The sequence below is a fragment of the Lactuca sativa genome, chromosome 8 (genome assembly GCF_002870075.4).
Source record: "Lactuca sativa cultivar Salinas chromosome 8, Lsat_Salinas_v11, whole genome shotgun sequence".
NCBI classification, from domain to species: Eukaryota; Viridiplantae; Streptophyta; class Magnoliopsida; order Asterales; family Asteraceae; genus Lactuca; species Lactuca sativa.
Window position 1 is genome coordinate 35,707,174 of NC_056630.2, and position 25,097 is coordinate 35,732,270.

General features: G+C 35.4%; 2 protein-coding genes and 2 long non-coding RNA genes across 8 annotated transcripts in view; 2 read left to right on the forward strand and 2 right to left on the reverse strand.

Moving 5' to 3' along the window:
• Positions 1-12,838, reverse strand: part of LOC111889346 (probable receptor-like protein kinase At5g59700) — a 30,344-nt gene extending 17,506 nt beyond the window's left edge. For 2 of the 4 annotated variants that reach the window (XM_023885490.3, XM_023885488.3), the window contains exons 1-2: positions 11,550-12,837; positions 10,930-11,306 (exon numbers count right to left, since the gene is read on the reverse strand). In XM_023885490.3, coding sequence (XP_023741258.1) covers positions 10,930-11,306; positions 11,550-12,756 — 1,584 coding nt within the window. In that variant the 5' untranslated portion in view covers positions 12,757-12,837. Of the gene's footprint in view, positions 1-10,929; positions 11,307-11,549 lie in introns of all 4 variants that reach the window. The other 2 variants (XM_023885491.3, XM_023885489.3) reach the window with 2 other exon arrangements.
• On the forward strand, positions 8,105-8,784 carry LOC128127563 (uncharacterized). Its single transcript, XR_008225449.1, has 3 exons — positions 8,105-8,235; positions 8,313-8,618; positions 8,699-8,784. It is a non-coding gene; the product is annotated as an uncharacterized LOC128127563 (long non-coding RNA).
• A 194-nt stretch (positions 12,839-13,032) lies between the features above and the next one.
• On the forward strand, positions 13,033-23,423 carry LOC122195276 (uncharacterized). Its single transcript, XR_006185372.2, has 2 exons — positions 13,033-13,510; positions 22,877-23,423. It is a non-coding gene; the product is annotated as an uncharacterized LOC122195276 (long non-coding RNA).
• LOC111889341 (probable serine/threonine-protein kinase PBL11) lies at positions 14,384-18,490 on the reverse strand. Of its 2 annotated transcripts, XM_023885479.3 has the most exons (7): positions 17,741-17,940; positions 17,171-17,637; positions 16,416-16,924; positions 16,199-16,331; positions 15,433-15,569; positions 15,163-15,286; positions 14,384-14,991 (listed from the first exon to the last, which is right to left on the reverse strand). In XM_023885479.3, the coding sequence occupies exons 1-7, from the start codon at positions 17,800-17,802 to the stop codon at positions 14,678-14,680; spliced, it is 1,746 nt and encodes a 581-aa protein (XP_023741247.1). In that variant the 5' UTR covers positions 17,803-17,940; the 3' UTR covers positions 14,384-14,677. The 2 variants fall into 2 exon arrangements, with proteins under 2 accessions (XP_023741247.1, XP_023741246.1); XM_023885478.3 differs by having other exon boundaries at positions 17,171-18,490.
• Positions 23,424-25,097: the final 1,674 nt, after the last annotated feature.

The window sequence follows — 25,097 nt, forward strand, 5'->3', positions numbered from 1 at the left end:
CGGTGTAAAATAGAGGGATAATTGAACATGTCCCAAATAAGATGCTAGTTGTTCTACGACACACGGATAAATGTAATGGCCCTCAAGCCCTAATAATCGTGAGTTCCAGACAATCTCCTTTCCCTTAATGATATCCTCTTATAGAATGGAGCTCGATTGTCAATCTATCTTACACCCTATATATTATGTGATTTTCAATTTACAAGTTCTAATTTGTGTATGAATACTAAAATAAGGTCATATGAATCTATTACATGAACATATTGGCAGCCTGCTACCTCATCAACACAAGGTTAATTATGCCCTAATGAGTAGTTATATCAAAATGCGTTGCGCCTTGTTCTCCAGTTTTTTAATTAAAAGAAGGGAATGGGAGGAGATGGAAGGGGATGGAAGGAGAGGAAACAGAAGAGCAATATAAATAATCAAGTTCGTTATTGAGTTCGAGGGAAATGGAATGGAATGGAGGAATTTGAGTCTTTTTTTTTCTTCCCCTCCTAACCCTCCCAAAAGTGGGCTGGTAAAAAAGACTTTATTTTGCTTCCCCTCCGTTTTCATCTCTTACAGAAAAACTAAAGAACACATTTTCCGTGTGATTTACTTTCATTCCCTTCCATTCCACTCCTTAAATTAACTAGAGAACAGAGTGTTAGTATCAACACTTATTACGTGATAATCTTGCTTATGTGTTGAAGTTTATTGAGATTAGTTTGTTAGAAGTTTTAGTTAGTTATTTTATATTCTTCATTCTTTCTTTCTTCGTTCTTCAAGAATCAAGATGATATCCGAGCAGAACACATAGAAATTTTCATCATCGTTCGAATTTCTACTGCATCAGTCATCCTAAATCTCACGAATGTTTACCGAATCATCTAAGAACACTTTAATGGCCCATGGCTTTACTTATGTTTATATAGCATATTATGTTTGCTGGAAATTGGAATGTGTAAGTGGTCAACCCAAGAAGTTAGCTTGAGTTGACTTGGGTCAGCCCAACTGTTTTGGGTTAAATGACCCAGTTAATACCCCAAATGTTTTTAGGCCCATGTATGTTGCTTATGTGCTAATTTCAGCTGTAGAGAGAGAAAGGAACGTAAGTCTTGTAATAGGGGATAATAAGTGAGGTAAATTGCTTTTTAACCTAATACAAAAGTTTTATCTCTTCTGTGGATGTAAGTAGGTTATTGCTGAACCATGTTAAATCTGTTGTTCTTCATTTTATCTATTTTACTTTTCTTTATCTTGGTATTGTAATTGCTTGTTCTTGGGTCTAAGTACAAAACGGGAATACTAAAACAGAAGGCTTAATTGCTGTCAAGTTTGTAATTTTTCTGCATTGTTTTGCTGAAGCAACAATTGGTATCAGAGCTTAATATCAAATCCGGGTGGTAAAGCTCAGATTTGAGGTATTTAGGTGGTATTTTTGTGTTCTGCACACAATGTGTTCGATAAAAGTCCTGAGAGAGGCAGATTCTAAAACAAGCAGGTAAATGACATCTACGAGTGGAACGGTTAAAGTTGGGAAGTATAAATTAGAGAAGTTAAATGGGAAGAATGATTATTCTTATTGGAGGATGCAAATGAAAAATCTATTAATCTCATAGAAGTTACACAAGGCTTTCGCGGGTTAGACAAAGAAGCACAAAGATATGTCTGATGAGGATTGGGAGGAGCTAGATCTTGAAGCACAAGCATCGATCATTTTATGCCTTGAAAGGGATGTTGCTTTCTTGGTTGGTAATGAGGAATCAGCAGTTGCAGTGTGGGAAAAGTTAGAGGCAAATTTCATGACGAAAACTCTAACAAACAAGATCTACTTAAAGTCCAAATTGTTTACTTGCAAAATGGATGAAGGTTCTTCAATCCGGGAACACATCAGTAAATTTGATAGGTGTATATCAGATTTAAAAGGCATTGATGTGAAGGTAGAAGACGAGGATCAATCTCTTTTACTACTTCTTTCATTGCCAAAGTCTTATGAGAATCTTGTACAAACATTGATGCTTGTGGGTGACAGTCTTACGATAGATGAGACTAGAACGTCAATTCTAGCGAATGGTTTTCAAAAGATTGCAACCGGTGACATGGTTGCTACTAGTAGTAACAAATACCAGGCACAAGGATTGTTTGCAAGAGGTAGAAGTAATGAGAGAGGAAAAGGAAAGGGAGGAAAGTCTAGATCTAAATCTAGACCTCTTGCAAAAAGGCGGTGTTTTAAGTGTAGCGAGATTGGACATTTTAAAGCAAACTGTCCTAACAAGAGAGTAGGATGGAACAAAGAAAATAACAACAACTACAAAGGAAATACACAAGAGAAGAAAGAAGCTATTTATGCCTCGAGAGAAGAAAGCAATGATGATTGTTACTTTGTCACTTCTGATGAAGAAATCTCTGGTAAATAGATTATTGATTCAGGTTGCTCGTACCATATGTGCCCAAATAGGAAGTGGTTTACTAACTATAGGAGCATAGATGGTGGGACCGTGGTAATGGGAAATAACCATTCCTGCAAAATGGTTGGGCTCGGTTCTGTTAAATCAAAATGCATGATGGAGTGGTTAGAACTTTGTTGGATGTGAAACATGTTCCTGAGTTGCGAAAGAATCTCATCTCTGAAGGTGTATTGGACTCCGGTGGGTGTAAGATAGTTACATGGGAAGGAGTAAAGAAGGTTGTCCGTGGTTCTTTGGTTGTAATGAAAGGTATTCGTCAAGGAAACCTTTATGTCCTTTCAGGTACAACTGTGACAGATGGTGCAGCAGTTGGAACAAATGGTAGTGGTGGTGACCCATGTGAAAACACTCGGTTATGGCATAGACGGCTTGAGCATATGTCCAGAAAGGGTCTTGATCAGCTTGGTAAAGAAGGTTTGTTGAAGAACTTGAAGAAGCCTTGCATGGATTTTTGTGAGCATTGTGTGTACGGTAAAGCACATCGGGTTCAATTCAAATCAAGCAAACACAAAAGTAGAGGAATTTTAGACTATGTGCATACAGATGTTTGGGGTCCTGCTTCAGTCACTTCCAAGGGAGGTTCCATATAATTTGTCACTTTTGTGGATGATCATTCTAGGTATGTTTTAGATTTACTTTCTGAAACACAAGAATGATGTATTTGACACATTCAAGAAGTGGAAAACAATGGTTGAGAACAGAACATGCAAGAAATTGAAGAAACTTCGATCTGATAATGGTATCGAATATACAGAAGGTGCCTTCAAGAAATTTTGTGATCATGAAGGAATTGCTAGACATTGAACGGTCAGGAAAACAACACAGCAGAATGGAGTCGCAGAGAGGTTGAATCGTACATTGCGAGAGAGATCAATATGTATGCGATCATATGTTGGTTTGGGCAGAGAATGGTGGGCAGATTCGGTTGCTACAGCTTGCTACATTATCAATCGATCTCCTCATGCGTCTCTAGATGGAAATATACCCTATAAGGTATGGTTAGGGGAACATGAAGATTATGAGAAACTCAGAATCTTCGGGTGCACAGCCTATTATCATGTTAGTGAGGGAAAGCTTGAAGCAAGAGCCAAGAAAGCAATTTTCTTAAGATATGCATCAGGTGTGAAAGGCTATCGTCTTTGGTTTTTGGAAGATTCCAAGTTTATAATCAGCAGAGATGTTACTTTTGATGAGAACTCCAATGTAGCTTCTTCAAAAGCTACGGTCCCAAATGGTGATGACATTGAGACGGTCAAGTCTCAAGTAGTTGATATAGAACCTAAAAGCCAACAAGGTTCTAGTCGTGTTCACGAGGATGATCATGGTGGTATTCACGATGATACTGAAAATGAGACGGATCAGCAAGAAAATGTACACGAACCATAGGAACAAGATCTCGGGGATAATTCGGTCTCTACTAGGCCGAGGCGAGCATATAAGAAAGTTCAAAAGTTGGGGTCTGATCAACCCTTGAAGCACTACGTACATGCAAGTTTGGTTGAGTATGCACTCTCGATGGAGGGAGATGAGTCGGTCTCCTTCAAGGAAGCTATTCATAATGGCAATAATGAGAGTTGGTTGGCTGCTATGGAAGAAGAGATGTAGTCTCTTCGAAAGAACCAAACTTGGGAGGTGGTCCCATTACCCGTAAGAAAGAAAGCTATTGGTTGTAAGTGGATATACAAGAAAAAGGAGGATTCTTCCGAACTCGGTGGTGAAGGTACAAGGCAAGATTAGTAGCAAAGGGGTTTGCACAAAGAGAGGGAGTAGACTACAATCAGATATTTTCTCCGGTAGTGAAACACACTTCCATCCGAGTATTGTTGAGTAGTGTTGCTCATGGTGATTTGGAGCTGGAACAACTCGATGTAAATACTGCTTTCTTGCACGGAGTATTGGATGAGGAAATCTATATGCATCAACCTGATGGGTTCAAGGTTGTTGATAAGGAAAGTCAGGTATATCGCTTGAGGAAATCACTATATGGATTGAAACAATCTCCTCGACAGTGGTACAAGCGATTTGACTCTTTCATGCTAAATCATGGGTTCACCAGAAGTTTGTATGATTGTTGTGTTTACATGCGGAAGCTTCATGGAGGTGATTATATTTATCTTCTTTTGTGTGTGGATGACATGCTTATTGCTTCAAAGAGAAAGATGGAGATAGATAGGCTGAAATCTCAACTTGGTAAAGAGTTTGAGATGAAAGACATGGGAACTGCCAAGAAAATATTAAGTATGGAGATTAGAAGAGAGAGGATGAAAAATAGATTGTTCTTGAGCCAAAAAGGCTACATTGAGCGGGTCATTACAAGGTTCGGGATGCAAGATGCCAAGTTAGTGGTGACTCCATTGGCTCCACATTTTAAGCTCTCTAGTAGACAATCTCCTTCTACAGCAGAAGATAAGACGTACATGGAACGTGTGCCTTATGCCAGTGCAATCGGCAGTCTTATGTATGCCATGATGTGTACACGTCCAGATATTTCACAGAGGGTCAGATATTTCACAGAGGGTCAGTGTGGTCAGCAGGTTCATGGCGAACCCAGAGAAGGCACATTAGGAAGCTGTGGATGTAAGCAGGTTATTGCTGAACCACGTTAAATCTGTTGTTCTTCATTTTCTCTATTTTACTTTTCTTTATCTTGGTATTGTCATTGCTTGTTCTTGGGTCTAAGGGCAAAACGGGAATACTAAAACAGAAGGCTTAATTGCTGTCAAGTTTGTAATTTTTCTGCATTGTTTTGTTGAAGCAACAGAATGTAAGCCTAACATTGACAGCAATGTTTGTGTTGGGATATATATCATTTTCGTAGTGCTGACAGAAAAGAAGGCAAGACTACTAGAGTCGAATGGTCAATGACACATATCATGGCTTTACTTAAGTTTATATAACATATTAATTTTTTTGGAATGTAAACCTAACATTGCCAGCATTGTTTGTGTTTAGAAAGAAGGTAAGAGTACTAGAGTAGAATAGGCCAAGTAACTAAAAAAAATATCATTCCATAACTCATGCATGCTTTCACTACAAGAAAAATCCTAAATAGCTACGGAAAGTTACTATGGAATCAAAATCCGTTGCTATTTTACTACGGAATATGCTACGCAACGACTTGTCGTAGCTATTTTGCTACATAAATGGTTACGGAATTGCATTATGTAGCTAAATCTTAAATAGCTACGTAAAGTTGTTACGGAATCTAAATTCATAGTTAATTTATTACGGAATATGTTACAAAATGGTTGGTTGTAACTAATTTGCTACGGAAATGGCTACAGAATTGGATGTCGTAGCTAAATCTTGAATAGTTGCTACGGAATTAAATTTCGTAGCTAGTTTACTACAAATAATGTTACAAGTTTTTTGGTTGTAGCTAGTTCTCTATAAAACTTGTTACAAAATCCATGATTGTAGCTAGTTGACTATATAATTGGCTACGAAATAAAAATACGTAGCTAGTTAGCTATGGAATTAAGATCCGTAATTATTTTGCTAGGAAAATTTGTTACAAAATAAAATTTTGTAGCTAATCTATTATGAAACTTGTTACAAAAAGGTGAATTTGCAAAATAGCTACGAAATCCAAATCCATAGGTATTTGACTACGGAAAATTCCGTAGTTAAGTGGTTATGAAATATGTTTCCGTAGCAAAAATATAGAAAATTATTAAAAATATATATATATTAAAAATACACAATTATCTTTGAAAACTCAACAACAAAAATAAAAATAGTCAAACTATCAAATGGTCAAATAGTCAACTTAGCAAAATTTTTAGACATAGGTGAAGTATCATGAGTTTACAAAAGAAGAGCAAGATCTTGCTATAGAAGAAGAGAAGAGGAATTCATTGTACTTCCGATTATACCCTCAGCTTTAAGTTTAGAGAAAAACATAAAACAATTCTCAAACGCTTGTCTTGCCCAATATCTTCATCCAATTACACCAAAATAAAAATATTAAATTAAAAAAAAATAAAAAAGATGTAAAACACAACAAAAAAAAAGTCAACCGATTCATCTTTCTCTTTTGGTTTTGCAGAAAATATTAGCTTATTCGATCCTCTATCAGCCAAGACCACGTTGACTTTGACTTTCTGCATAAGTCAAACATCTTCAAATCGTTTCTAAACATTAAAAGCGATGTTTGTTTACAAGATGAATAATTCAAACCTAACTAACAAAGGAAGACAAATATTTGAGTTTTTCTTGGTCATAAATTGCAAGAAGGTCCTCAAGTTTGATATCAAGTGATATTTCACCCTCCATCTTTTTAGGATCTATGGTTGATATTGGTAATGCATTGTGACAGATTGTGATGTTTTCAAACTTTAAGGGCAAATAGGAGGACGAGGACCCATAATATAAACCACTGAACATACCATCCTCATTCCTCAGTTTCCTCATTCTTCAATTTTCCCCCAGTCTCCGTTTACGTCATTATCCACTGAACAACTGCCGACCCTTTACCAACACAAATCAACAATTTTCCGTTCGGTCGGAAATGCGCGTTGATAACATTTGATTTTATTTTTTATTTTTTAAGTAGTAGGGACAATTTGGTAAATATGAGAATGTTGCAGGGTGAGCTTCACCGAATCGTTGTGGGTTTGATTTTGCCCTACTCTCACTTTCCCTCTTCTCTATCTAATCACACGATACCTCAGGTTGCATCATCCCCGATCTACAATCAGTCGGCCATCCCTTCCGCCTCCAGCCGACCATTGCCTCCGCCAACGGCATCACCTCCGCCATCACCGCTGGCAGCAAATCCCTCCAACTCCTTCAAAGCCGTCGACGCAACATACCTTCTCCCTTCCACTGTCGGTACGACATGAAACCCACCACCCCTTAAACAAGTAAAGTTGCTCCTCTTTCTCACAGTGTGAACGAAGATCAACATCACCTCTCTCTCTCTCTTGCCGCCGCCACCACCGTCGAAGTCGCTGCTGCAGCTGGTGGATGATCCGATTTCAGCTTTTTTTTTTTCCAAGTTTTGGTAAAAAAAACCCTAACTTATTTTTTCTATTACATCGATTGAGTTTTAGGTTTAATTTGATAATTCGTATTGGTTAACGGTAATTAAAATTAGAATTGTGAATATTTGAACAATGTATCCATCAGCAATTAACTTCCACTTTGATTTCTGGATTGAATTTTCATTTTGATTTGGAAGTTTTGTTTACCTACAAAATCAAACCTTACGCTTTTCATGACTGGGAGATTAGGACACGTTGTGCTTGGTATAATCAACAAACTCGTTTCCTCACCCACCACAGAAGAACAAAAATTCTATCTTCTTAACATAGTGATTCAGAGTTATGGCTATGATGCTGTAGCAGTTTTATTGTTTTTAGTTTTGTCTAAATATGATTTTTCCATATATTGTTTGAAATGTTTTGAACATCTTGACATCATCAAATCCGAATTAGAAAATGCATGCCCTGGTGTAGTTTCTTATGTTGATCTTCTTGTGGTGGCGGCTTATGAGAGTGTGATTCTAGTAAGTAACCACATTCATCTCCCAATCATTTCCCTTTTCACCTTTTTCCTCTTCATATCATTCAAGAACACATGAAACTTTAGGTTATTAATATCTAATTTCTTTTACAGGCTGGTGGACCATTTTATCTAGCTCACACAGGTAGAAAAGACAGCAATCGATCTTTCTCTCAACTCTCCTATGAGCTTCCTAGTCCCTTATATGATCTTTCTACAAATGTTGCAAGATTTGCAACAGGGGTTTTCACTGATAAAGAAACAGTCACTCTTTTAGGTAGACAATTCAATCATCTATTCTTCAGTTCTCTACTCTAGTTGCTTCAGTTCTTAATCTATATAGTTTCATTACAGGTGCTCATAGTACTGGAATGATTCACTGCAAGTTCTTTGAAAAAAGACTATACAACTTTGGTGGAACAAATAAACCAGACCTATCAATGGATTCTTAATTTCTTGAATTATTAAGATCATTATGCAACAACTGATCCAATCACCATCAACATGACCATCACCATCACCTTCTTCATCAAAAACTAGAAGGTAGCAGGGAATGAAGATGGATTATGAAGGAAAAGGTTCAAGTTTTGGGAACTCTTTGACTTTTTCCGGATGCTTTTGTTCTAGTTTATAACCGTTAGATTCTACTTCTGCACCATGGTAGACTACACACTCTTTTTTATTAATTTATAGTATTATTTTTTTAAACGGCTAACAACTTTTTTTGGTTTAATATGCAGTTAACACTTAACAGTGATCACTGTGTACATATTCGTGAAGTCATTTGGTCAAAGGGTACTCTTTTTTCTCTCTCTAGAATAATCACTCTCTCTCATGGTTTTAATATTTTATTTATTTATTTGTTGAAACAGAATGGAAATGGTTTTATTGTTAGTGGTGTACATTGCATATGTATACAATGCAGGTAGTTTAGTAGGCTACATTCTTCTAAGTGTTAGCAGTTGGTTTATGGCCATTTCATGGCGTTTTGCTCCTTATAGAGGTGGAATTAGTGTTAAAGGAGAAGAAAGTTGGGAAGCTTGGTGAGATGAAGAATTGGTACTACAATTTTTAAAAAATATCCTTGTTTTTCCATTACCATGTATTTATATATAATTCTTAATTATGATAAAATGTGATTCTTTTGTAGTCTCATATTCGAAGAAGGGTTATGGAGACGATTTTGAGCCTACGGTTATTCATATTCGAATATGGTGTTGTTTACAAATTGGATGTGCAAGATTCAAATACATCATTATCCGTAAGAATTTGAATTTCAAAATCTAGACAAGTCCCATCTTTTTCAAAGAGTTATATATGCTTTATTATAATCTTATTTGTGTTTTAATAATCTTTTATCATGTTTTGTAATTCAATAATTTTTACCCTACATCATATTCACATATAACACAAAAACAATTAACTACAAAAGTGGTCCCTTTGTGGAAAAGATTTCAATTCTGGACTAAACATGATAAAAATCCAAAACGAAGGGAATATTTTTGTAAATTCATAAGAAAATTTATTCTATTTCTATAAACCAACCAAACATAACGAATCTTTCCATTCCTACATGTGTACAGATGTTTCTAATGTTTCTTGGTTTCGAAGAAATTTTGCACAAGTAAAATGTACCAGTGCCTACAATAACCTTCTCATGGCATGTTAGTTTTATATAATTTTCTTTTTAATTCTTATTGTGTTTTACTAAACTATTTCCATTTTACAAAGTGTTGAAGAAGCAGAGTGTGAAAGGGCATATGGGTTGGCTAGTGATCTCTATGTGTCAATCTTTGATCGTACAAAGGCCACCTAAGTAAGTATGATTCATTATTTTCTTTGATTTTTATATAAACCAATGTACAAGCCTTTATAAAATCGTCTCTCAAATCACTATAGGTTGCAATGAGAGAAGCACATGAAGAGGTTGTGCAAAAGGCGATGTCCATTTTTAACGCCATCATAAAAAGAAAGACTTATGTCTCAAACCAAATTACCTTAGTTGAGATGCAACACGGACAATATGAGGATATTCAACAGAAAAATATAAGGATGGTCAACAAGAGAACGTGGAGTTTCAACAGAAAAATATGGATGTTCAAGCAAAGTTTGAACAACTTGCACAAGCTTTGAATGAGTAGGTTAAAACTTTTATTAATCAATGATAGAATATTATGTATCGAATAATATTTTATATTTAATTAGTAGCCACTTTTGATTTTGAAATATGTATCTTTTGATATATTGGATATTTCTTTTAGTTTCTATAGAAATACTCTTTTACTTGTGGTTTTATATTAATTGCATTTTTATAAATTGATATAATAGTCTAATTGAATAATCAAAATTTATTGAATAATGGTATGGAACAATTGCCACGGAATTTGCTACGGAATTAGTTATGTAAAAATTGCTACATAAAAGTTGCTATGGAATTTGCTACGGAAACGTTGCTACGAAATTAGTTACGAAAAAATTGCTATGGAATTTGCTACGGAAAAGTTGCTACGGAAATATTGCTACGAAATTAGTTATGGAAAAATTGTTATGGAATTTGCTATGGAAAAGTTGCTACGGAATTTGCTACGGAAACATTGCAACGGAATTTGTTACGGAAAAATTGTTATCGATTTTGCTACGAAAATGCTATGGAACTCAATTTACAACGGAATATATGTCGTAGAAACCGTCATAGCAAAATTGCTACGGAATTATAATTCCGTAGCCAAACAATTTGCTTCAAGAAATAAAGTTACGGAGTCTAATTGAAAATTTGCGTAACAAATTTCGTAGTTATTCAGCTTTAGCTACGGAATTTCAGTTTTTGGCTACGAAATTTTCCGTAGCTAAATAGAAATTTTCTTGTAGTGTTTTTGCAATATGCAACATCACACAGCAAAAGAAAAAACAATTCAATGCAAGAAAATGAAAATAAAAACACTGAAAGTAGCACATAGATTAACAAACAAACCTGCCACTCTCTGAAATGTCGATAGATGTCGGGTTTGGATCTCTTGATGGCCACAGCTAACCCATCACCAGCCTTTCGTGGGGCAAATGTTACACTGTCCAACCACCCTTTGTAAACCTTCCCATAATCACCATCCCCAAGCACCATGTCCTGCGAGAAATTCTGTGTGGCACTCTGTAACTCAGATAACTTGAAAATCTTCAAGATCAGTATGTTCGTCTCATTACCAGGTAGCACCACCTGCTGAGAAACAGTTGCAATGTCACCACTTTGCCAGCCACCCTCAACAAACGTGGTGGCATGTTTTTCCATCATGATGCCATTCTTTTTGTTGTTGATGCTTTGCCCAAGTTTCTTTGTAGCACGCATATGATCTTCTGGAACAACAAATAAGTAACATTTAGAATGAGATTAAAGAAATAATGCTATCAAAATGAAAAAGAACGACAATTAACATGAGATTATGTGTTTTAGAATAGAAGACAATGACATGCATGTGTGATAAGCATCTTTCTATTCAAGATGGTATCAACCTAAACATAAACATTAGAAAAATCCCAATTGCTATACAACGCCTCAAATTGTGTTCTCCCAAACAGTAGATAATACTTTTAACTTACTATTTAGAGCTTTAATCAAGAACAATGACCATGCCTTCTCAATAAATAGGGATCTTCCAATGTGACTCAGCCCATTCTGCAAAGTCCATGCTAACACAAGCTCAAGCCTAGCTACCACCTTAGTCATTGTGGGTCGATCCTTTGAACGAGGAAGAACACACTCATATGCAATTCGCCCAAATTCCTTCAGAAATTTAGTTCTTGTTTGCTCCCTCAAACAGGGATCAATGATTCGATCAATCTTACCTTCTCGGATGCGTTGTTTTGCCCATACAGAGAGACTGTGTTGTTGCTCATCCAGTGTAAAATCCAGGGCAGGCCTACCACACAACACTTCCAATAACACCACACCAAATGCATACACATCAGACTTTCGTGTCAGTCTGTGAGTAGCAAAATACTCGGCATCCATGTATCCAAATGTGCCTCTGATCTGATTCGTATAAACATTAGTGGTGCCCACCAGATTTGCTGGACCAATTGTGGACAAACCAAAGTCGGAAATCTTAGCTGCCAAATTCTCATCCAGCAAGATGTTTGAGCTCTTGATATCACGGTGTATGACTCTTGATTGCACACTTGTACCCGTATGGAGGTAGTCCAAACCACGGGCAGCACCTATACAAATGTTGAGCCTCTCGATCCATGTTAGCAGAGAAGAATTACTTCCATTGGCTCTTATTTTGTGGAGATGATGATCAAGGCTTCCATTCGGCATGTATTCATAAACAAGGATCATCTCTCTTTTATCAGATCCTTCATGGTATCCTAAAAGAGAGACGATGTGACTATGGCGAAACTGGGAAAGCATCTCAATCTCTGCCTTGAACTCGGTTGCCCCTTGACTTGAATGTTCAAGATTCAACCTCTTAATGGCAACATCAATTCCTTCTTCACCAATCTCAATCTTACCTTTATATACCTTCCCGAATCCACCCTTTCCGATTACAAACACATCATCGAAATCATTGGTTGCCAATTTGATTTCAGCAAGTGAAAACTTTTGACATAGTTTATCTGATGAGGCTGATGTGGATGAATCCTTTCTCTTACTCTGTTCTTCGTTTTGGGATTGTTGATCCGATAATGATAATAGGGATGACTTCTTCTGCTCACTATCATCCTCCTCTTCTTGTTGTTTCTGTAAATAATAAAAAACAATACCCAATACAGTAAGGAGAAATATAAGAGTTGTGGAAAAGTACATGCTTCTTGGAGATATGATATGGATTAGTCTGTAATGCAAGAAATGAAGAAAAGATCCTTAGATCTAAAGATTGAGATGATCTGGGTGCATGGGTTGACTGACTATTGAACTAGTCAACACAATTGTCGGACGCATATATTGACTACTGTTGCTTTTAGTTGAACAAATTGGTCAATATGTTTTACTTTTCAACGATTGAGTCATTGCATATGTCACTCCCATTAATGGACCTACACTTCATTTACTCACAGATCATTAGGTGATTTACCAATATGATATGCATGGGTGTTGCAATGATTTAAGATATGACTCATGATTTCTGTATTCCACTGCTTAAAACATTTATTTCATAAATTCAGACTGAAAAAATTACAAGTCGGTACTAAATTTTACTTGGTTTTAGCCTCATTCCGTCCCCTGTCTCGGCAACCACCTGAGTAGGAAGGAGAGATATTTTCTCCAAATTTCCTTCACCCTTCTGTCTTTCATTTGGCGTATAATCCAAACTCTTCGTTAGAAACACAAAATCCCTATCACAAACAATTCTTTGGAATTAAAGAAACTAACTGGTAACACCGGGTGTGATAATGGATATTTTTGGGAATTTGGCGAACCTACAGACGAGAAGGCAGCTCCAGAGCCTTATGACGCTTCGCAGGTACAATTCGATCGTAGAGGTAGCACAAGAACCTATCTACGCATTTCTCTTGAAATTTTGGCCGATTTCTATGGTGCTACTACAGTGGTGAATGAGGTATCGACTTCTAACATCTAAATCTTTTCCTTTTAAATCAGTCCACCTTATTTAAATTTAGGGGTCGTTTAGTTTGCTAAAATCCTTTGGAATTAGAAAGAATTGAATCAAACTCTAGCTCTTTTCTATTTTTGTTTCAAGCTTTCAAATGAAATTGGATTCCTAAATGAGTAGGTTGGATTGTATTTAGTTTGATTTCCCTTTGGCCTTGAGATCCACCTTCTACTACATGATTTTCCTTTTTCTCATCATCGGTAGGATTGAATTTAGTTTTTTGGTAAAGCTGAAACTAGAAATGATAAAAAGATAAATAAAAGAAGGATGGCATAAAAAATGAATAAAAAAAACAATAGCATAGGGAAAACATGATGGACCATATTCACAATGAATACCAAAACCAAAGAAAATTGCAAACCCACATTTAACTAGAAACAAATGCATCAATAGCAGGATCAGGGCAAAATATATTTTTTTGTCTGTTACCACCCATAAAAAATGATACTTATCAATGGCAGGATCAGGGTTAGCTTTGTGTTGTCTGTGACAAAATGATACTTACAATTTTTCCAATTTTCTTGATTACACTTTTATCATATGGGCTTTTATTAGTTAGTGTTGGTACTTCTCAGTGAATTATTATAATCACATCACTTTATCTATTTTAGTCAGATTCAAATGATGGCAACCTACTTTAGGTCGAATCCCACTTTAGCTAATGTGCTTTTTTAAACCCATTTTAGGCAACATACACCTTCATTAATTTACAATGATGAAATCTAACGTATATTGCTATTTTGTTTAAAATGACCAACGTACATTGCCTGAAGAAATATGCTGCTAGTATTTATAAACAAAGAAATGTATGGCCTGAAATGGACAAAAAATGAAGTATGCTGCTACTAATACACACTCACACACCTGTTACAGGTTATGTATCATCTTCTTTCTCATGTGTAAACGTCTTTACACATTTCATAATAACAAAAACATATGAATTGAAATTGATTACATAACAATCTGCAATCAGAAAAAGGAAAAGGCCGACCACTTTTACTATAAATTGATCCTATATATAACCAAAACATAAAGTGTGAAACCTCTATTATCATTCGGATGGGTGATTAGTCTATCCATGCCATGTATTATCATTCAACTTCCATATACAGTTTATATTTTAATTGTGTTGATCTTTTCTAAACGTGCGACCACTTCCTCCATTGAAGGCCGATGAATTGGCTCTTCTTCAAGACAATTTAGGATGAGTTCCGCTACTTTCATTGCGCCTTTTGATGGATAAACTTGTTCCAACCGTGGATCCATGATTTTTCTTAGTTTTTTTATACTTCTTAAAAAAGGTGTAGCCCAATCCACCAAATTATGTTGTGAGTAAGGCCGATTAACATCAAGTACACGTAACCCTGTAATTATCTCTAGCATCACCACTCCAAAATTATAAACTTCGCTCTTCACATATAAATGACCTGTAATTGCATCACAGACTTTGTTATTGATGTCTTAAAAACCCTTATCATTGCTCAATTTGGGATATAGACCATTTTACATATATTCAAGTCAATTTAACAATAACCCCTAAATGATTTTAGCCCTAAAAGCAAGAAGTTGTGCTCAAACAAGGAGATTAGAGAACTAACCGGTGGCTATATACTCAGGAGCCGCATAACCGTAGGTGCCTATTACACGTGTTGAGACATGAGACTCTCCATTGACAGGACCTAATTTTGCCAGTCCAAGATCTGAGAGCTTCGCATTAAATTCCTGAAACATAATTCAATATAGAAATATAAATATGATAAACATTCTACCTAACATATACTACCCCCAAAATATCAAAATTCTTCAAAGTACCACCATGCATGATCATGAATGCCTATTTAAAGTAAATATTATTAGGTTTTACTTGCCCAGTCTAACAAAATATTTGATGATTTCAAATCCCTGAAAATGACATTATTCTTTGTAGTGTGCAAAAAAGCAAGGCCTTGAGCTGCTCCTGTGGCTATTTTGATCCTCGTCTCCCATGTAAGCGGTTTTTCGCCTTCTGCAAAAATTCAGTTTAACAAATTAGTAACTTTTTCCATATTTTTGTTGGTGTGGATTTGAATACTTTATTGGAATACCAGGCCCTTCTTTATGTGCTTTTATGTTTGTGTTTTGTGATGAAAAAAAAAATAGAGAAACAACAGTCCTTTTAAAGAGAAAGTACTATTGCATTCATTCAAGAAATAGGTGACAGTTTATAATTATATAGCCAGTAGATGCTAACTCTAGTAGGAAACAGTAAACCCACATTCCCTCTTTTCCAGCTGCAACCCAGCTCTCTACTACTCCCAAAATACCCTTTATTTAATTCACTAAATAAAGTAAATACTAAAATTCTACTAAAAGAACAACCTGCCAAGATTAAAACCCAACATACTTTACTCCTGAAGAGATGCATTTCTAAGCGTCCTTTTTCTATATTATTCATAAACAAGAAGAAACTCTTTTTTTTTTTCCATCAATATCCAAAGAGAAAAACAAACACAATTAACCTCATAAAGAAAGTTATGCTACGGTTTATACCTAATTCACTTAGAAAAAAAGAGATGCAACTTGAATCTGGATTTTGGTTTACTTCCAAAAGGTACAAGTCTATTTTTTGACACAGATCTAGGGAGTAGTACTTACGGCGAATAATGTCCAAGAAGTTTCTCTTAGGTATGTATTCATGTACAAGAAAAAGCCTTCCACCTTCTGAACAATATCCTAAGAGTTTAACAAGATTGGGATGACTGAACATTCCCTGATATTCCACTTCTGCCTGTCACGTGCAAACACACAATATCGTATAATAAATTTTCTCTCCTTTTGAACCCAAATTTGATGATATAACAGACAAACAAACCTGTCCCTCTTTGAGCCTTTGAATATCTTTGTTTATGATCTTGATCGTGACAGCTATCCTTACTCCAGCTACTGATGGTGTGTATGAATCCCTATCCATCCACCCTTTATAGATCGACTCACCATCTGTAATTCCTAGCATGGCTGATGGACGGAAGTTTCTGGTGGCTCTTCGCAACTCATCAAATGTGAATATCTTTAACTTGTGTGTCCCCATTTGACAACTTAATGGCTGTGCGTTCGATTTTATAGCAACACCTTGACATTCTACAGTGGTGGTGGTGATACAGTCACTGCTCTCTTCTTCTGCTGTCACAATGGGCTCTTCCATTATGTTGTCATTGTTTCCCTCTGCTGCTGCTTGAGTGGGATCTACTAAAATGATACTGTTATCTTTACCTTCACTGCTCCCTTCTGCCACTGTTGTAGCTGTTTTGTCTGGTATGACCGTTTTACTTTTCTTGTCATTGCTCCACTTTCGTCTATTTCTGTAATTTTTAGCATGCACCGCTGAAACCAAATAAAGCATCTAAATCAAAAAAAACAATCATATCTTTGAGGTAGAATGGTATTCACAGAATCCACAGGTGGTGATATGACTTAGGATAATTCTTACATTGAAGCCGGATGCTAGTTGAGAAGATATAATTATAATTTTAAAATGAAAACAAAGAAATAAATGAGTTCCATAAAAGTACGATAAAGAAATACTTATACACCACACACAAATCGTATTTTCTAAAAAGTCGAGTTTACCTGGAGTTTTAATAGAGAATATCGACCACATCTTTTCAGCAATTGTCACTCCACCATGTTTTTGTAATGCAGAAGCCAACACAAATTCTAGCCTAGCTAACACTTTAGTCATTGTGGGTCGATCCTTTGAACGAGCAAGAACACACTCATATGCAATTTGCCCAAATTCCTGCAAGCAATTAGGTGTGGTTTGCCCCCTCAAACAGGGATCAATTATTTGATCAATCTTACCTTCTTTGATGCAGCTTTTAGCCCATACAGCTAGACTATGTTGCTGCTCATCTAATGTAAAGTCCAGAGCAGGCCTACCACATAACACTTCCAATAACACCACACCAAATGCATACACATCAGACTTTCGTGTCAGTCTACGAGTTGAAAAATACTCAGCATCCATGTACCCAAATGTGCCTTTGATCTGATCAGTATAAACATTAGTGGTCCCCACCAGATTTGCTGGACCAATCCTGGACAACCCAAAGTCGGAAACTTTAGCTGCTAAATTCTCGTCCAACAAGATGTTTGAGCTTTTGATGTCACGGTGTATGACTGTAGATTGCAAACTTGTACCTGAATGAAGGTAGTCCAAACCACGAGCAGCACCTATGCAGATTTGGAGCCTTTGGATCCATGTCAGAAGAGAGGAATTACTTCCGCTAACTTTTCTTTTGTGCAAATGATCCTCAAGACTTCCATTAGGCATGTATTCATAAACAATGATCATTTCTCTTTTATCAGATCCTTCATGGTATCCTAAAAGAGAGACGATATGACTATGGTGAAACTTGGAAAGCATTTCAATCTCTGCCTTGAACTCGGTTACTCCTTGATTGGAGTCAAGATTCAACCTCTTAATAGCAACATCAATTCCTTCTTCCCCAAAGTCAATCTTACCTTTGTATACCTTCCCGAACCCGCCCTTTCCGATTACAAACGCATCATCAAAATCATTGGTGGCCAATTTGATTTCAGCAAGTGAAAACTTTCGACATAGTTTATCCGATGACGCTGATGTGGATGAATCTTTTTTCTTAACATGCTGTTCTTCGTGTAGGGATTGTTGATCAGATGATGATGACAGGGACGAGTTTTTCTGCTCACCGTTGTCTTCCTCGTGTTGTTTCTGTAAATAATAAAAAACAATACCCAATACAGTAAGGAGAAATATAAGAGCTGTGGAATGGTCCATGCTTCTTAGAGATATGATATGGATTAATCTGTAGAAATGAAGAAAAGATCCTTAGATCTAAAGATTGAGATGATCTGGGTGCATGGGTTGACTGACTAAGTGACTATTGAACTAGTCAACACAATGGATAAGTGGTTAACATTGCAGGACCATATATTGCCTACTGTGGGTTTTAATTGAACAAATTGGTCAATACGTTTAATTTTCAACAATTGAGTCGCTGCATACGCCACTCCCATCAATGGACCTCCACTTCATTTACATTTACTCACAGAATATTGGGTGATTTAGCAATATGATATGCATGGGTATTGCAATGATTTAAGATATGATTCATGGTTTGTGTCTTCCATAAAAATAAGTGCTTATAAAACATTTATTAGATAAATTCAGACAGCAAAATTTACAAGTCGGTACTAAACCTAGTTCCACCCCTTGTGCTTGGCATACCACGTCAGACATTAAGATTTGAACCTCAGGAGACATATATCTCCAAATTTCCTTCTTTCTTTCTTTTGGTGTATAATCCAAACTCTTTTTAGAAACAAAAAAATCAGTATCACAAACAATTCTGTAAATCTGAAAGCAATCTAGGTCTTTACTTTTTATACCGGATCAGGAATAAAATTAGAAGTCTTCTGATGGTTACAAACGTTTGTAGAGAGATAAATTGGTAAAGCCGTCGTGATAACAGATATATTTGGGATTTTAACGAACCAACATAAGGGAGGAGGGAGTCGTTTCCTCCCAATCCACCGAACCCACTGCCACATCAATTTTTGTCTTTTCTTTTTCTTCATTTTTCCCAACCCGCAACACATGAAAATCCTATCTTTTTGAACTCACTCAACCCATACAAGAGAAAATAAAAAGAGAAAGTAGAGAGAGATGATGAAGTGTGTTAGTGAAACCAATCAACTCACTCGTTGAAGCGTGAGTGGTACAGTCAATAACTCTGTTGCTAATTAAGATTTTACCTTTGATTGTTTTATATTTTTTTTAATTGAGTGGGTTTAAAAAGATAGGATTTTCATGTATTATAGGTTGAGAAAGATGAATAAAAATAAAAGAGAAAAAATGATATAGCAGCGGGTTCAATGGGTTGGGAGGGAACGACTCCCTCCTCTCTAAGGGAAGGCAGCTCCAGAGTTAAGCACCGACACCACCGTTTCGCCACTGTGTGATACCCGCAAAGTTCAGGTCTTGAGCCATTGCTACTCCCTTTTTTCTATTTGTACAATATACGGATGAGCATTAGAACCGCCGAACCGGAACCGGAACCGGAATTGGTAATAAGGTCCAGTTACCGGTTCTCCATTTTTACGAAAACCGGTCCGGTTCTAAAAACCGGAACCGGTTTAACATTTTTCCCGTTTTTTAAAATACACATAACTCACTTATATGAAGTCGGAATTATTTGATTTTTTTTTCAAACATGTAATTTTGAGTTTGTAATTCCTTTTTGACTATACAAACATATGTTTTAGTTAGATATTGAATCATATACATGCCCCGAAAGAAAGAATATCGATGTTGTGTTTTTTCTTTTTCAGCATTTTTTTTAATCTGTCCCATTTTTTTAAATGAGCATAACTCATTCATATGACGTCAGAATTACTTAATTTTTTTTTCCAGCATGTAATTTGGTCTTTATAGTTCATTTTAGTCTATAAAAACATTTAATTTGGTTAGATATTGAATCAGTTATAGACCCCGAAAGACAGCATATCAATGCTACGTATTTTCTGTTTCAACATTTTTTGGAATTTGTCCGGCTTTTAAAATGCACATAACTCACTCATATGAAGTCAAAATTACTTGATTCTTTTTCATCGTGTAATTTAGTGTTTGTACCTCAATTTAGATGTAAAAAGTCTTAATTTTGTTAAGTATTGAATCATTTACAAGCTCCGGAAGATAGCATATCAACTATAATATTTCAACTGGTTTTAATTTGAAAAATAACCGAAAAACCAGGACCGGAACCGGAACCGGCGCTAGAACCGGCAGTCCGGCTGTTGGTTCTTATAATATAGGAAAACCAGTTCCGGTCCCGAACCGGTCCAATTCTAAAGCTCATCCCTAGTACAACACGCATTATAATTTATATGTGGTTTTAAAAATTCGGACTTACATTTATTATGTATTGTGGGTTGTAAATAATAAAAAAAAACAAAAATAAGTTGAAATTAATGAAAAAAAATATGAAAATAAAGAAAGACTAATGAGACGCCTGAATTTTTGACGAATGAGATACAGATGGTACCAACTACCAAAGGGTCAATCACCTAACTCTAACGGTCATAAGTTCAAGTGGCCAGTTCATTAGTTTACCATGCCTAGAGCCCTAGAGCGAGATGCACTTTTATATAAAATCAATTTTACTGTAAAAAATTTTAATCAACTAAACTTTATATTAGTACAAGTTTACAATATTACCCTTTTTTGGTAGATACATTACAAATATATTTTCACAAGAATCTACCTCACAATATTTACAAAAATCAAACAAATAATACATGTCCTATTTTTCACCTGAAAAATAAAACATGATTTTAAAATTATATGTTAATAAAGTCCATTTAACAGTGCATAAATGAATAGATGGTAGATACTAAACTAGATATGCTACATTAATTATGTAAAACAAAACAATAATAAAACTAACAAAAACAAGAAAAAATTAAAATAACAAAAAAAAAAAGATCAGTAGTATATGGTATTGTGAAAGAGATTTGAACTAGAAATCTCCAATAAAAGTATCCAATATCCAAGTGGTCAAGCAGATAGCAAGAAATCAAAAAATCATCAATATTCAGACTCCAAGCCTGCCAGACTCTCGAAGATTTTGGGTAGCGGATCATTTCTGATTTAAGAAAAAAAAAGATGTGTGATTCAATCTGACAGGGTTTCAGCTAATGTTTTGACTTGCAATATGCAAGTGATTTGAGAATTGAATCCAAAATCAGAACCCATTTTTCTAAAAACTATAAGCAACAAGGCAAAATTTTATCTACAACGAATCTCTAATAATCACAAAAATATACATATTTAGAACTGATTTAGACCAAAAATATAAAACTCCAGATATTCAGAAATCAAAAATCAGAAATCTGAACATCAAAATCATGCCTTCACTCTCCAGACGTTATCAACGATTCAGTAATCCCTTCTTCACTCTCCTATCTCTCTTCGGATTGCAGTCATATAAATCAGGAATTGGAGAATCCACCACCAATTCAGTATCCAGAAATCACGAGTTTAGAAAAATCATTAAATAGAAATTATCTAAATGAGAGAAATTAGAAATCGGATTAGGAGAGGGTATGACTGATGAGTTTCGATCGAAGAGAGATATTGACAAAGTCACCAAATCGGGAGAGGAGAGGTCGTTACGCGAGAGGAAGGTTTAAAAAAAAAAATTACACTTCTTGACCAGGAAACTGGGAAAACCAATCGAATCCTCTTCTTCTACGTTTCGACCTTTCGTCTTTCTAGGCGACTATAGGGAAGAGGGTAACCAGACTCCAATACTCGAAGTCTCGAAGCGACACAACAGCCGTAAGGGGAGATGCTGAGCTCATTTTGAGCAAACAAAATTACACAATACCTATAAGTATAATATATATATATATATGTTGGGCTACAACTTATGCCCCCATACAATTTGTTGGCCTGGGCCTCCGCCCAACTCGTCAGGGCCAGCTTTGGTTAGGAGTTTGTAATTAAGAAAAAATAAAAAATAAAATAAAAGGATGTGCCACTCTGTTTTAAAAATCTTGAGTTTTTAGTGTTTCAGGTGTTACTTTGATAAGCAAAACACGAGAATAAAAATAAATAGTACAAGAGTAAACAAACTTCCAAGGTTTAAGAAAGATAAGAAGCAAAAGATTAAAAAAATTTAAACCTCAAAATATCATATTTGCCCAGCTTAATTTCTCAATATCATATTTACCCTTTATAAACCTTCAAAATATCAATATTTGTACAAATCCTTTATCATAATGTTTTTTATATTTTATAAACATTTCTATACCTTAGAATTATTATAATAATTAAAAAAGTTAACCGTATTATCCTTATGTGAACTTCTAAATTGTTAGAATGTTACCTTCTTGACAAACAAAAAGATTCATCTTCTACTCTCTCTATGGAATGTATATTTTGATTGTTTAGTTTTTGTTGTTGATTATTATCATGTTGTAGATGGATGATATTTTAGATATTACCATTGACATTTTGACGTTTAAAAAGTGCATATACGATATTTTGATATTTAAGAAGGGCATATATGGTATTTTGATGTTTAAAAAGGACATATATGATATTTTGAAATTTTATGAATGGTAAATATGATATTTAGAAATTTTATTAAGGATAAATATGATATTTAGAAATTAAGTTGGATAAATATGATATTTTAATGTTTAAGAATGACATATATTGAATTCTGCCTAAAAAAATAAGAGCTAAAACACGGTTTATCTTAATATGTTTGGTTTGCTCCTGAAAAACAGGGTTGTTCGCAATGTATCATGCTACTTGATTGTCGTAATATAAGGGAGTGGGATCATACTATGGATCACTAAGTTCAAGTAGAAGCCAATGTAACCATAGAACCTCACTAACATTTGAAGTCATGGACTTGTATTCTACTAAAGCTGAGGATCGAGAACCACTAATTGCTTCTTTGTTCGCCAAGATATCGGAGCTCCTCTAAGGAGCATAATATAGCTTGTTTTGTGACTGTCTTGTGAAGTTGCATCCTAGTAAATCAGTATTACAAAATGCAACCACATTAAGACATCCTCGTGTCGGAAGGAAAATAGTTTTGACCTGTGAACTTTTGGTACCACGGGATGTTTGTTGGAGAATATAAAGCGACTTGCACAAACAATAAACTTTTAAGTCTCCATCACTAGCAAAATCTTGAGGAATTTTCATATGTACCTCCTTATCCAAGTCCCCCGTGTGTAAAAATGTGTGTAGAGTTTTCTTCACTGTAACAACCATAAAACTTTGCATCGTTGCTAATTTTTCAATTAGATCGAAGGTTTCATTGAAGTCAATCCATTATGGTTTGCGTGAAGCCTTACACAGCTAAAAGTGCCTTATATCCTTCTACCTCCCCCGTTGGCTTGTACTTGATGTTTAATACCCATTTTGAATCAATGGTATGTTTTCCATGGTAGATTTTCGAGCGTCTAGGTGTCATTTTGCTTAAGGTCTTTTATATCCCTTATCCTTTTTCATATCTCCCTCCACCTATAGTCTTTCACTGCATGATTAAAGTTTTTGGCTCATCATGTGTAGAGATGACTCCAAGATAAGCCTTGCAATTAGCAAAGAACTTATCATATGAAATAATGAGAAATGGGATATATCGTTAAAGATTCATGAGTGGTCGTAAGTTGTGAATGTTCAAACGAAGGGGACATTCTCATAACAAAGTCATCCAAATGTTTTGGTTGAGCTCTTACTCTTTCACTTCATCCTATAATTAGAGTGTTGTTTATTGTCATGGGTTGTTCAGTCTCTTCTGGACCACCATTGATTTCAATAGCTTCAGGTTAGGTTGCTCATTATTGAACATATTTTCAATCCATTTTTTCGTTTGATTTCGATTCATGTTCGTGTTCATTTCATGGGTCTCGGAATTTGAATGAGTGTCTTGTGTTCCTTCTACAAACATTAGTGAATCACCATAGTGTGTTACTTCTAGATCCTTTCTTTTAGCAAATCATAGACACAATATATGTTGTGAACTTGAGGATAGCCCATGATCTTAGCCTTGTGGTTGCATTTTGTTACATTGATGGTCTCTCCATCTAACTATGTTAAGTTTTACCGTTAATCCATGTAAATGACAATATTACCCCTCTTTTATAATTTCCTTATTAAAATAAATTACATAAGTGGTCCCACCCCCACTGTCTGTCTCTTAGGGGATCCACAATGGGAGTTGAATGAAGATGGTTGAATGAAGTACCAACTAGGAGAAAGAGTGTGTATATTCTATTCAATTTATGAAAAAACTCACCATTTTGCACTCAAATTACCTATGATGCGTTCAATGGTCATTCAACCCCACCATTTCTCTCTCTTTTGTAGTATATTCAATTAAATTTTATTAAACCCCTATTGAATTCTCATTGTGGATACTATTATAGACATAAACCTATCATTATGTTCTCTTTATTTTCTTTCCATTCTTTTTTTCAAGATCCATGCTTCATCTTCCATCATTTCCTCATAAACTCATGTATGAACCAGAAAATAGCTTGGCCATTCGAATTTCATATCATAGATAGATGTAGAGAACAACACTATCTCCATTATTTCTTTATATAATTTCGAGTCACGCCCTCACTTCTCCGAATAATAGCATTATGCACTAGAGAGTACGTACATGTCATCACTAACTAGTATATCCACACAACATGTTCCGACATAGTTTTTGTAACCATTAATGTGAACTTAAAATTCATCAAACATTCAAACTATCGTTTTAACCCTTTATGATCCTTCATAGAATCTGACTTCACCTTGTTTTTATATGAATCCACTTTCAAAATTAAAAATGAACCTTGATTCATTATGCATCTAATAAAAAGGCACCATTTTCAAATTAAAATACGATTCCAAATTCATTGTGGGGTAAGCTTATGTGCTCATATTTTATAAAAGAACAATAAATCGAGCAAACTCGATGAAAAACCAATAGCTTCTATTGAAGAA